This window comes from Prionailurus viverrinus, chromosome B3 (assembly GCF_022837055.1).
Source record: "Prionailurus viverrinus isolate Anna chromosome B3, UM_Priviv_1.0, whole genome shotgun sequence".
Classification (NCBI taxonomy): Eukaryota; Metazoa; Chordata; class Mammalia; order Carnivora; family Felidae; genus Prionailurus; species Prionailurus viverrinus.
In genome coordinates, this window is record NC_062566.1 from 129,884,598 (window position 1) to 129,896,402 (window position 11,805).

The 11,805-nt window shown below is 54.9% G+C and overlaps 1 protein-coding gene across 3 annotated transcripts in view; it reads right to left on the reverse strand.

The window, feature by feature from the left end:
- The window catches only part of TTC7B (tetratricopeptide repeat domain 7B), a 255,265-nt gene extending 248,873 nt beyond the window's left edge, over positions 1-6,392 (reverse strand). For all 3 annotated transcript variants that reach the window (XM_047861697.1, XM_047861696.1, XM_047861702.1), the window contains exon 1: positions 6,235-6,392. In XM_047861697.1, coding sequence (XP_047717653.1) covers positions 6,235-6,355 — 121 coding nt within the window. In that variant the 5' untranslated portion in view covers positions 6,356-6,392. The remainder of the gene's footprint in view (positions 1-6,234) is intronic.
- Positions 6,393-11,805: the final 5,413 nt, after the last annotated feature.

Genomic DNA, 11,805 nt, shown 5'->3' on the forward strand with positions numbered 1-11,805 from the left:
GGAAGGAGCACAGCCTCACTTTGAACCAAGCAACTGAACCGGTAAGCCAGAGCTCTGACCCACTCTGCTCTTTTCTGCCACTCGCCAGCTGGTGGCTTTGCAGGAGACACCTCTGTGAGCCTGTTTTCTCACCTGTAAAATGGAGAGCCAAAGATTAGATCGATGGCTTTCAAATATGTTTTTAAAAGCACATTAGCTCTTCTTTCAAAGGAAACTTTAGGGAAAAGTATCGCTGCTCCGTTGTGTGAGGCCCGTGCACCTGGCCCCCAGGCCCCTAAAGCGTGTTCCCAGAGGGGTTCCTCAACCACGCGGTTTGAAAACCGCTACACAATGGGATCTCTCAGGACCCATCTGGTTCTAACACTGTATGGTTATTTTCTCTGAAGCAAATCCTTCTCTGTGAAGGGAGGACAGCTGGGAGGAACTTGAACCAGACCTTGACAGACGGGTAGGCTTCTGACTGCAGAGAGGACTTCAGAGCAATAGCGTGAGCATGGGGGCAAAGACAGTGAGCAAAGTGAGTGTGAGGGTCCAATAGGCCAAACCAGCCATGGCGGGGGGGGGGGGGGGTGGCGGAGGAGACAGGGATGGGGGTGAGCTCAGGTAATGGGAGGACACACCAGAAAGGCTGGCTTACCATGCAGATCAACGTCAGGAATCCTCAGAGCCTGAAATCCCTCCAAGTCAGAGGCCAGGGAGAAGCTGAGCAGTCCCAGCCCCACTGTGTGCAGCCACAAGGTCATGGTCCTTCTGCCCTCTCACAGCAACCATGAGCCTGAGCCCCGGTGCTTATCTCAGAGCTATCAATATATTATTGTCAAATAAGTGAACCTTTGAATCCAAAAATCAGGACGTATGGTCTGCCACAAAGGTGCGTCCTTCAGAGGACAGACAACAGGACAGACTACATGAAAGCAGGATGGATGCCCTAGGAAGGCCGAGATGAAGTGTCACCAAGGTCTGACTCGTGTCCTTCCCCACTGTCCGGGAACAGTCTGACGTCCTGGGAACCTCCAAAGAAGCCATTGCAAACCACAGTGACACCTTCCCACCCCACAGCAGACTCTCGGTTAAACCTCAGCCTTACTTCCAAAGAAGCCCCTGGTCCAGCAGGAAAGGCTCCAGAGGCCTGAGACTCAGCCCAGCTCCAGAGTGGAAAGCCACCGTGCTGGAGGCACCAATGCCACGGGGAATATCAGTTATTGGCAAATGCAAGAACTTCACTCCCACTCAATGGTCTGCATACATTTTGAACCAAACTTTGCGCCAGAAATATTCTTTGTTAAGGGGCGCCTGGGTGGCGCAGTCGGTTAAGCGTCCGACTTCAGCCAGGTCACCATCTCGCGGTCCGTGAGTTCGAGCCCCGCATCGGGCTCTGGGCTGATGGCTCAGAGCCTGGAGCCTGTTTCCGATTCTGTGTCTCCCTCTCTCTCTGCCCCTCCCCCGTTCATGCTCTGTCTCTCTCACTCCCAAAAATAAATAAACGTTGAAAAAAAAAATTTTTTTTAAAAGAGAAATATTCTTTGTTTCAGGCACCATTTCCCTACCTGCCCATCACCAAGAGGTACTTAAAGGGTCTCAAAATCACACTTAATCAGAACGGTGATGATCCCTTAAAGGAGAAACCACCATTTGGGGCCGAATTGTTGTAAGTGAGCTCAGCAACTGAGCTCACCTAAGATTAGCAGACAGGGAAAGGAAGGAAAAACAGACACTGCTTCAGAAAGGGGGTGGCTGTCTGTTGGGGCTGGCACAGGCTCCAAAATGCCTCTTGCTGTGCCTGAAATACGCGAGAGCCTCCACCGGGCACAAGCTCAAGTGTGTCATTTCTAGGCCTCCCATTCTTCTTCCCAGCCAGGTGATATCCAGGACATGGCCTGCCTTGTCCAGGGTTATACTGCGTCAGGTGGAGAGAGTAAACAGTGATGTTTCGCATGTAGCAAGCTTTGCCTTTCTCACCCCATTTCTTCCTCACTGCCACCCTAGGGGAGTAGGATTATCAACCATATCACACCGATGAAGAAACACAGCCTCCGAGCGATTAACAAACTGGCTCAGGGTCACCCAGCTAGCTACAGGTAGAGACTGGATGGAAGCCCAGGTGCCAGACCACTGCACTTTGTCACACAGCAGTGAACTCACCATGGGGAGGCTAAAGGGTGACATTCTGGAGACAGAAGGCAGCTGGGACTGTCCTCCTAGGGCCAGGACCGACCTACGAGCCAACAGGGAGCTGATGTGCTGTTCTCCGTCTTTACCCCCTCACCCCCCCAGGCTGCCACCTCAGCTCCAGGCCACCGCACCTCAGAACTCCCTGTACCCACAAATCTCCTGGATACCTTGTTAAGATGCAGATTCTGACCTTGCAGGTCTGGGGTGGGGCCTGAGAGTCCATTCCTCACGCGCTCCCACACGATGCCCAAGCTGCTAGTTCGCAGCAAGAGTCTAGACTTGAGTCGAATTTTCTCCCACCTCAACCCGCCACCCCCCCTTAACTTGTGTGGTCACTGTCCTGCTGGAACACACAGGGGCCTGGCATATCCCTGCCACACATTTTGTGTTTTTGAGATGGAGTGGTTGAAATGGTACCCACGGGGGGGCACGAGGCAGAAAATGGATTTCTGGGGTCTGTTTTCAGCTTGGCATTTGCCCTTTTCTTCCTTATCCACCTCTTGGCAAAATGTCTAAACCAATTTATCTCAGAGGAGTCAGGCTGGAGCAGCGTGCTCTGAAAGTGTCTACTATTTCAAGCCCGCAGCCATGCTCCCGTCCCAGAAGAAGCAAAAGCTGCTGAGTAGGAAGTCCTCTGCAGGCAGGTCTCCTCCACTCGGAAACCTCCCTTGGCTCCCACCTCATTCAGAGAGAAGCCAAGGCCTTCACCGTGACCTCCAAGCCTCAGGTGATCTGGCCCAGCCACCCCTCTGCCCTCATCAGGCCTCTGCCCTTGAGGTCCCCTCCCTGGAACATGTGTGGCCACAGCCTCAGGTCCTATGTCAAATGCTGCCTTCCCGGTGAGGCCCTCCCTGGCCACATATCAGTATCCTCTGTGCCCCCCAACCACCCCTCTCTCAAAGCACTGCTGCCTCTTCCCCTCTTGAGCCCCCTCTGATACCGCTTATGACCATCTGGCAACCTGCAAATTTTACTGAGTGATTTTTATTTACATCCCCTTGCCCCTTCCCCACCAGAATGTGGACTTCACAAAGGCAGGGACATTTGTCACCTTAGTCTGTTTTGTTCACTGGTATATCCCCAGTGCCTAAAGCAGTGAGTAGCAAGTACTCGATATTTATGGGACGGATGAATGAACGAACAAATGAATGAACGAATGAAGGGCCTACATGTTAAGATGTCAGACTCTGCGAGTAGCCCTGGGAGTCATTAGTTCCTGTGATTCCCGTAACAATCCCTGCAAACTCAGTGTTCAGCTCCCCTTCTAAGGTGAGGAGACTGAGGCTCTGCGTGGTTAAGTGATTTGGCCAAGGACATAGAGTCAGGCTCAGGCACTGGTCTGCCTCATTCCAAAGACTGTGTTCTGTTATGCCTGTGGCTGCCTTCAAAGTGTCTTACTATGAAAAACATGACATTAACTCGCTTTCCTTATTCCAAGCAGCAAATGCTTTAGCCAAAGGATTTTGCCAAATCTGCCCAGAACTTGAGGTCCAGTGCACCCAAAAGGATCTAAGGGGGAGCTGGTGCCCTCAAACCCAGAAGGAAGTCCCACCGCCAGCCAAAGGAAGCCCCCAGCAGCCAAAAGAAAGGAAGGACCCTCCTTCAACATTTCTCTGAACCCTAAAGAAGAGCCACAATAATTCTGGTTTTGTTTCATCTCTTTCCTTGCTGTGTATTTTTACGTTCCTGAGCAATCTCTTTGACCTTTTTAAGGCTGGGTGGGTGACCTTTTGCCATCAACGACTGCTACAAGGTAGGTGGGTTCTGGGGCAGAAATCTGCCTCTCATGAGCTTCCCAAAAGCAAACACACACACAGACCCACGGACTGCAGTGCCCCACGCAACCCACTCCCCCAAAAGCCCCATAATGACTGAGGCTCAGGCCCCAGGGACCAGTCCCTGAGAAGGAAGCCAAGCCTTGGGAGGCTGTGAAGGTAAGATGGGTCCATACCACCAAAAGCCCATCTATTCCAAAGACCACCATAGTTTGAGTCGCCTCTCCCCCACTCATCACTCTCAATCGCCTTTCCTCGTCTGTTTTCTTTAAATCACCTCCCACTGGGGCACCTGGGTGGCTCAGTTGGTTAGGCGACCCACTTCAGCTCAGGTCATGATCTTGCAGTTTGTGAGTTCGAGCCCGTGTCAGGCTCTGTGCTGATAGCTCAAAGCCTGGAGCCTGCTTCGGATTCTGTGTCTCCCCCTCTCTCTGCCCCTCCCCTGCTCATGCTCTGTGCTCTGTCTCTCAATAATAAATAAACGTTAAAAAAAATTAAAAAATAAAATAAATCACCTCTCACTATCTGAAGCTAACCTATATATTGATTTCTGTATTTGCTATCCTATCTCCTCGGAAAAGTTTAAGTACACGAGGGAAGGAGCTTGGTTAGTGCTGTTCACTTCTGTTCCGTTCCTGGCACAGGTGGGCACACAAATATCGGCGCAATGAGTGAGTAAACAAAGCAGAAAACAAGTAGGTTCTGAAGAAGAGAACCGGGGGGGTTCACAAATGAACCCATTTAACCCTAACATCAACCTGCCCTGAAGGTATTTTATGCCTACCCAGCCAGGAAGTGACAAAGTAGACCCAGGACTGTCCAAACTCCAAGGAAAAAATGAGACCTTGCTGCAGGTAACAAGAGGAGAAGCAGGAGGAGAAGCCGGTGAACCTTAAAGGAAGGGCAAGGTCAAGCTGCCATTGGGGCCCACGGGACCAAATACCATTGTTGTCAAGGGAGGACTTAGAGAAGAGTCAACACTTTCCACCAAGCTGAGCCCAGGCAGACCTATGCTTCCTCCATGCCCCTGGGACAGTCATGGTACCCGCGTCCTTCCAGGAAACATCTGCCCAAAGCAGGGTACCACAGTTGAGAGTGTGCAAAACCAAGTTCTTATTTCAAGGCACTAATACCGTAAAAGGCACAGTCATAAACCATTCTTGAAGAAGACACGTGACATCCCTCTCCATTTCTGGGTAGTTTGAGGTTAGAGGGTTGAAAATAGTGTGATGTCTTTTCTTAGAGCAGTGCCATTCATTCATTCATTCATTCATTCATTCATTCATTCATTTGTTCAGCCACCATTTGCTCACAGAGCCTCAGGCTGCCAGAGATGATATAAAACACAAAACCTCTGCCCTCTCACCAGTCCACTGGTGCCCTTGGTTTTTGGCGGGTACTAAAGGACCAGCAAATATTAACGATACTTGCTTCCAAAACAAATAAGGCCACGTGGAGCTGCGCTCTGAAATGGGATTTTGGATGCAATTTTGATTCGATTGGGTCCAAGAACCAATTCACTCAACGGGGCCATAGACTAACTCCAAGCACCAGGTTCCTACTCAGTGGCTCCCTTAGGCCCCTTCCTCCTCCGGGCACCAAGCCCCTTGCCCATCCAACCCCATTCCTCCACAACATTCCCACCTCTCTCTACAATATTCTCTCTCTGACTCTCTTGACTCTACTTCCCCAAACCCGACCTCCCTAGGTCCACAGCTTTGACATTCTACTCTCTGAACCCCAGGACACACATCTCCCCTGCCTTCCCCAACCACCCCCGACACACACCCCAAGTCTGAGCTTCTCCCTGGAGCCCCTTGAACGTCATGTGTTTACAAACCCTATTTCCCAGGGGTCTCTGTTCGACACCCCCCTGGGTACAGCATACACGCACACACTGTAATCCCCTGCACGTTGCACGGGCCGGGCCGGGCCCGGGGGAGCACCCTCCCCCATCGCCTCCAACTTCTTACAACCCCAAGGCCGCCCCGGCCCCTGGGACCCCGGTGCAGCAGGCGGCTCCTGGAGCCCCCCGACGCGCGCACCCCACAGGAGCCCGCCAGCACGCCGGAACTCCGGGACGCCGGGCACGGCCCCCGCCCGCCGGACGCCCCCACCGCGTGACGCCCGGGCTGCCCAGGCCCCGGCCCCGCGCACCTCGCCGGCGCGGCGCCCGCGATCCCGGCCGCGCCCCTGCCCGCGCCCCTACGCGCCTCCGGGGCCCGGCCCGGCCCAGCGGAGAGCGCGGCGCCCCCCTGCAGCCCAGGCCGGCGCGCCCGGTGCCTACCGTTGGCGATGAGCTTGGCCGACAGCTGCTTGACGAGCTCGGGGATCCGCTCCCACTGGCACTCGGAGCGGCAACGCTCGATCTCCGTCTCCAGCCGCGAGCCCGCCTTCCTGGTCGCCATCGCGGCCTGGCCGGGCCCGGCCCGCCCGCCCGCAGGCCCCGCAGGCCCCGCCGCCGCCGCCGCCGCCGCCGCCCGGGCGCCCCCGCCGCCGCCTCCCGCTGCCGCCGCGGGCGCGGGCTCCGGCTCCCGGCTCCGCGGCGTAACGGGAGCGCCGGCTGGGGAAGGGGCGGGGAGGCGGGCGGCGGCGGCGGGCGGCGGCGGGGCCCCGGGCGCCGCGAGGAGCGGCCCCTGCCGGCCAGGGCCGGAGCGGCAGGCGGGCGGGGGGCCGGGGCCGGGCGCGGCTGGGGGGCGGCGGGAGGCTGAGCGAGGGCGAGGTGCGGCGGCGGAGGCCCGACGGGGGAGGGACGGCGGGAGGGGGGACCTGGAGGGGGGCGGGGGCTGGGGCTGGGGTCGAGACCCGAGGTGGAAGGGGTCGGGGGGAGCGGCGGTGGTGCGGACAGGTGAGGAAGGGCAAGGGTGAGGGGTGTGGGTCTGGCGGGCTGGGGGCCTGGGGACCCGAGGGAGGGAAGAAACCGCAGAGGGGAGGATGGGGATGGGGCCTAAAAGGGCAGCGACCCTGAGGAAGGTCACCCGCCAGACAGGACTAGTGGGCCTGGTGTGAGGGGAGTGTGAGGGGGAGGCCTGCCTGAGCTTGTCCTGCCATCTCAGGTTTCAGTAGATCCCTCTGGGCCAGGGTTGGCCTGTCCCAGTCAGGAGGCCCCCCTCTGCCCCTGGCAGCCTTAGCCCCCAGGCGGACGGGGTGGGCGAAGAGTCATCCGTGTCAGGCCGGCACAGCACCTGTCCAGGGGCTCCATAAATGTCTGCTGAGTTGAACTGGGCCTGGCAAGGACTGCTACCAGCTCGGATGCCAGCTGCCTTGCCCCCTGAGGAGTATGCAAAGTCACCAGTGGGGTTTCCTTGCCTTGGCTCTGTGGACTGAGAGCTGGGGGGCAGGTGTCCAAGGTGTGCATTCTTTCAGTTATTTGGTAACTATGTAGTGATCACCAGCTCTGTGCTTGGCCCTGGGTTGGGTGCTGGGAATAAATACAGTGGAGAACTAAACAGCCAAGATTTCTGTCTCTCGTAGAGCTTTCATTCCAGCCAGGGGAAGAAATAAGCAAAATACAGTAGTCAGTTAGAAAGTGAAGATGGCTATTTGAAGAGACGAGGGGGCCAAGTGAGAACACAGAGTGGGGGGCAAGGGGTGTGAAAGATGTTGCAATTTTCAATGGGATGTTAGCCTTGGCTTCATGGAAGTGACACTTGCCAAGGACTTCAAGAGGGTGAGAGAGAGCCTTGAGGACATCTGGGGGGGGAAGAGCATTCTTGGCATGGGAAACAGCAGCGCAAAGGCCCTTGGGGGTGAGGGGGAGAGAGCATTTGGGGAGTTGGAGGAACAGCAAAGAAACCAGCGTGGCTGGAGTGGAGGGAGGGAGTCGAGCAAAGGCAGGAGGAATTTCAGTTCATGGCGGGCCTTGTGGGTCGTTGTAATGACCTTGGCTTTTACTCTGGTGGAATGGGACGTCCGTGCAGGACTTTTAACAGGAGTGTCACTTTGTGACCTACATTTTAGGTATGTCCACTATGGCTGAGAACACTGCCAGTAGTTGGGGAGAGAGATGGCTGGGGAGGCCCCAGGGTGATAGCTGTGGCTGAGGTGAGGATGCTGGGTGCTGGACAGTGTGACTGAGGCCGGAGCTGACGCTCTGGAGCTCCAGTGCTGAGGAAGCACTGTCCCCAGCAGCGGCACCCCTTCCAGGGACCTCACTCCAGCTTCACATGGGTTTGTCTCCTGTCTCCTCAGCAGCCCTGGGGCTGTTCTTGGGGAGAACAGACATGGCGGACAGCAGTTCACCATGAGGAATCTGAAAGGAGACATTGGACGTTAGGAAAGGAAGGTCAGGAGATGACTTCTGCCGTGACCAGCATAACCTTCAGGCACCCCCAAGGACCCGTGTCGAAGGTGACCTAAAGGGTCTCAGGTGTTGGGGACAAGCCCCAGGAAAGGGACATGTCTTAGCAGAGGACCCTTTGGTGCCTGGTGCCTTCGGTTCTGCCAAGAGGGAACAGGAAGAACAGGAGGAGAAATGTCCACAGGAGATACTTCCCCTCCCCCTCAGACCCTCATATTCTCCTCGAGGCTCTGGCATGGCGATCTGTCTCTCCAGACATTTGCCTGGAATGTTTTGTCCCCTCTGGTCCAGGAGGGAAATTCCTGTGCGTTCTTGGAGCCCCAGGCCATGCTAGGGCTTCTAACAACAAGCTTTGTAGTGACGTTTAAGACTGCCTCAGTGGCCACGCTGGAATGTGAATTATCAGAGTTCCACTCATGTCCCCCTACGTGATGAGTTCCGAGACAAGGCGTATGTCGTCATGAGGGCGGAGTGGAGCCTGGACCCTAACCCAGGAGGTGCCTCCTGGGCAGTGACATTTCACCTCTCCACACCTTACATGCCTCCAGCTCCTCAGCTAGCATACCTATTCGGTAGAGTTGGTGGAGAATTAAATAAGAAAATACAAGCAAAGCACTTTAAAATGGCATTGACCCACCATAAGAGTGCAAAAAACGTGAGCTCTCATTCTGTGTCTCTGTACCCCCCTTGGACCCAGCATAGGAACGATGTAGGAGTTTGAGTGAACGAATGAGGCTGGTGATCTTCAAGGTCCGGACTCAGCCTGCAAATGTTTTCCTTTTGGACTTAACAGAACAGTGTCTGTGACTGTATCTGAGGCTTCCACCGTCACCACAGGCCACCCTGGAAGTAGTGGACACCCAACAGAGTCCTCAAGGTCATTTGCTTGAGCCCTGAGGTTGCTGGGGTGTAGGGACTGGCAGCAGAAGCTGACAAACACTGTGAGCCTGACCGGCCAAGGGAAAGAACTTTCTGGCCCCTCATTGTGCAGAGCCCCAGAGAGGGCCCCTCGGTCTGGACTCAGCCCCACATCTGTGATGTTTTGGTCCTCCCCATGGCCCCGGCCGCTCTGGCAGCTGCCGTGACAACCCTGGAGACATACAAGAGATGGCAGGTGGAGAAGTCCCCCAGATTGTTTTCCAGGTAAGTTTACCTGCAGGTGGCACTCGGAAATTCAGGGGTAGGAAGTCATACGTGCTGATGACAATAATTAAGCCAACATCTTTGTTTCCAGGCACTGGTATTACAGGTTTGACAAAGATGTGAAAAATCACAGCTTGTAGGCCAACCCCCGAGGCTGGCGATGCCCAGAAGGAAAGAAGCTAAGTGGAAGATGGCTCAGGAAATATGAGTCCTGGCTAATCCCTAGAGTAAATCTGGCTTGCTGGAGCAGTGAGGGCGGTCTGAAGGCTCAGAGCAAAGGCCGGTACAAACAGGGGCGCCCCTGTGGTCTGGAAACCTCCCATTCCCCTTCCCCCGAAAGCCTGGGTCTCCTTTACAACTAGAATAGCGGGGAGCGTCTCAGTGGCTCAGTGGGGTAAGCGTCTGACTTCAGTTCAGGTTATGATTTCATGGTTGGTGAGTTCGAGCCCCATATCGCCCCATATCGCCCCACATCGCCCCACATCGCCCCACATCGCCCCACATCGGGCTCTGTGCTGAGAGCTCAGAGCCTGAAGCCTGCTTCCGATCTGTGTCTCCCTCTCTCTCTGCCCTTCCCCCGCTCGCACTCTGTCTCTGTCTCTGTCTCTGTCTCTGTCTCTCTCTCTCAAAAATAAACACATTAAAAAAGTTAAAAAAGAAAAACAACTCTAATAGGGGAAGACATGAGTGGGGGGTGGGAGTGGGGGGAGAGTGCTTGAGAGAGGTCTGGGCTGGGGTTGGGGGAGCTCCAGGAGACTGAGGAGAAGGCAAGAGGAGGGGCCAGGGGCCTTTGCCCTGCACCTCCCTCAACCTGGAAGGCTCTTCCCCAGATATCCACGTGGTCCCCCTCCCTTCCTTTAGGTCTCTGCACCAAGGTCACCTCCTCAAGGAGGCCTTCCCTGACCACCCCATCCAAACCCACTTCCTGCCGTTCCCTTCACTCCTGATCTTTCTACTCCACTGTGGTGTTTTTCTTCTTTCTTCTTGACTCCTAGGTATTAATTCAGTGTTTACTGTCAGTCTCCCCTCACTCAAATGTAAGCTCCATGGGCAGGGGGTTTTGTGGGATTTTATCCATGGCTGCCTCCCCAGCGCTGAGAACGGTGCCTGGCACAGAGTAGGTGCTCCGTAGATATGGGGCTGGGCTGGGCTGGGCTGGGCTGGTGTAGCCGAGTCCTGAGCATCCCTGGGGACAGGCCCATAGAAGTGGGGATCTGCCTGCTGAAGCAAATGGGTCGCATTTAAGAAAGAGATGGAAATCTACATGGAAAAAATGACAATGACCACAGTGTGCTAACAGAACAGTCACTTCTAACCGTTGACCTCACCAGGCCAGGCAGCAGCCCTGTCATCTGGGCCCTGGGCCCCTGGAAGGTGTGAGCCATGAGCAGCCACCCCGTGGGCAAGTGGGCACTGCGGCGATGCCCGTGAGGACCCTGGAAAACATGCCAGAGCCTGCAGGCCTGGGGCTTGAGTAATGACAGGTGCCGTGCCTTTGCGTGGTTTGTAATTATGAAATATTTGATTCATACAACCCATATAATCAAGGGGCACCTACATAGTAAACTAGTAAAATGAATACCAAGGCACCTGCTGACTATCCCAGTGTTAACCATCATCTTGATCTTTGCATTTATTATACCCTGGCTTTGTTTTGTGAGTAGCCTTCTGCTGTCCCTTGTGCCGTGAATGCTACATGTAACCCAATATATGATATTGTTTGGTTTCATGCTTTGTAAACATGGTGTCATGTTCTGTCACTTGCCTCGTTGCTCATTCTCTTCTTGGATTTGTCCTTGGCACAGCCTTGTTGAAGGCCATGGTTCCTTTTTTTTCTCCGTGTGTAATACTCTGCAGTGTGCCCATGACACACTGAGTCAGCCACATTATCATACTCCCAGCACCCACACTTTTCTGAACAAGGCTGCTATTTTTTTAAGTTAATTTATTGATTTTTGAGAGAGACAGGGAGAGCAAGTGGGGAGGGGTAGAGAGAGAGGGAGAGAGAGAATCCCAAGCAGGCTCTGCACTGTCAGCGAAGAACCTGACACAGGGCTTGAACGCACGAACCAAGAGATCATGACCTGAGCCAAAACCAAGAGTCGGACGCTTAACCGACTGAGCCACCCAGGTGCCCCAGAAAGCTGCTATTCAAAAGCTGCATCAGTGCTGTTGTTTTGAGCAGGGTTTCTGAGGATGACTCAAGATGGCTCCATGCCCCTCCCCTTTGAAGTGCCCTAGGGTCCCCTGAGTTTCTTCCCAAAGGCCACCTGCTGCCTGGAGTCATGGTTCCCACTGTAGGGACACACTAGTGGGAATCTTGCTGGGCAGTCCCACTGCAGGCACTGAGGCTGGTGTCTCTAATTTATCATCGGTTGCCATCTGAGAGGGATAGCCAGATAGCCAGGGATAGAA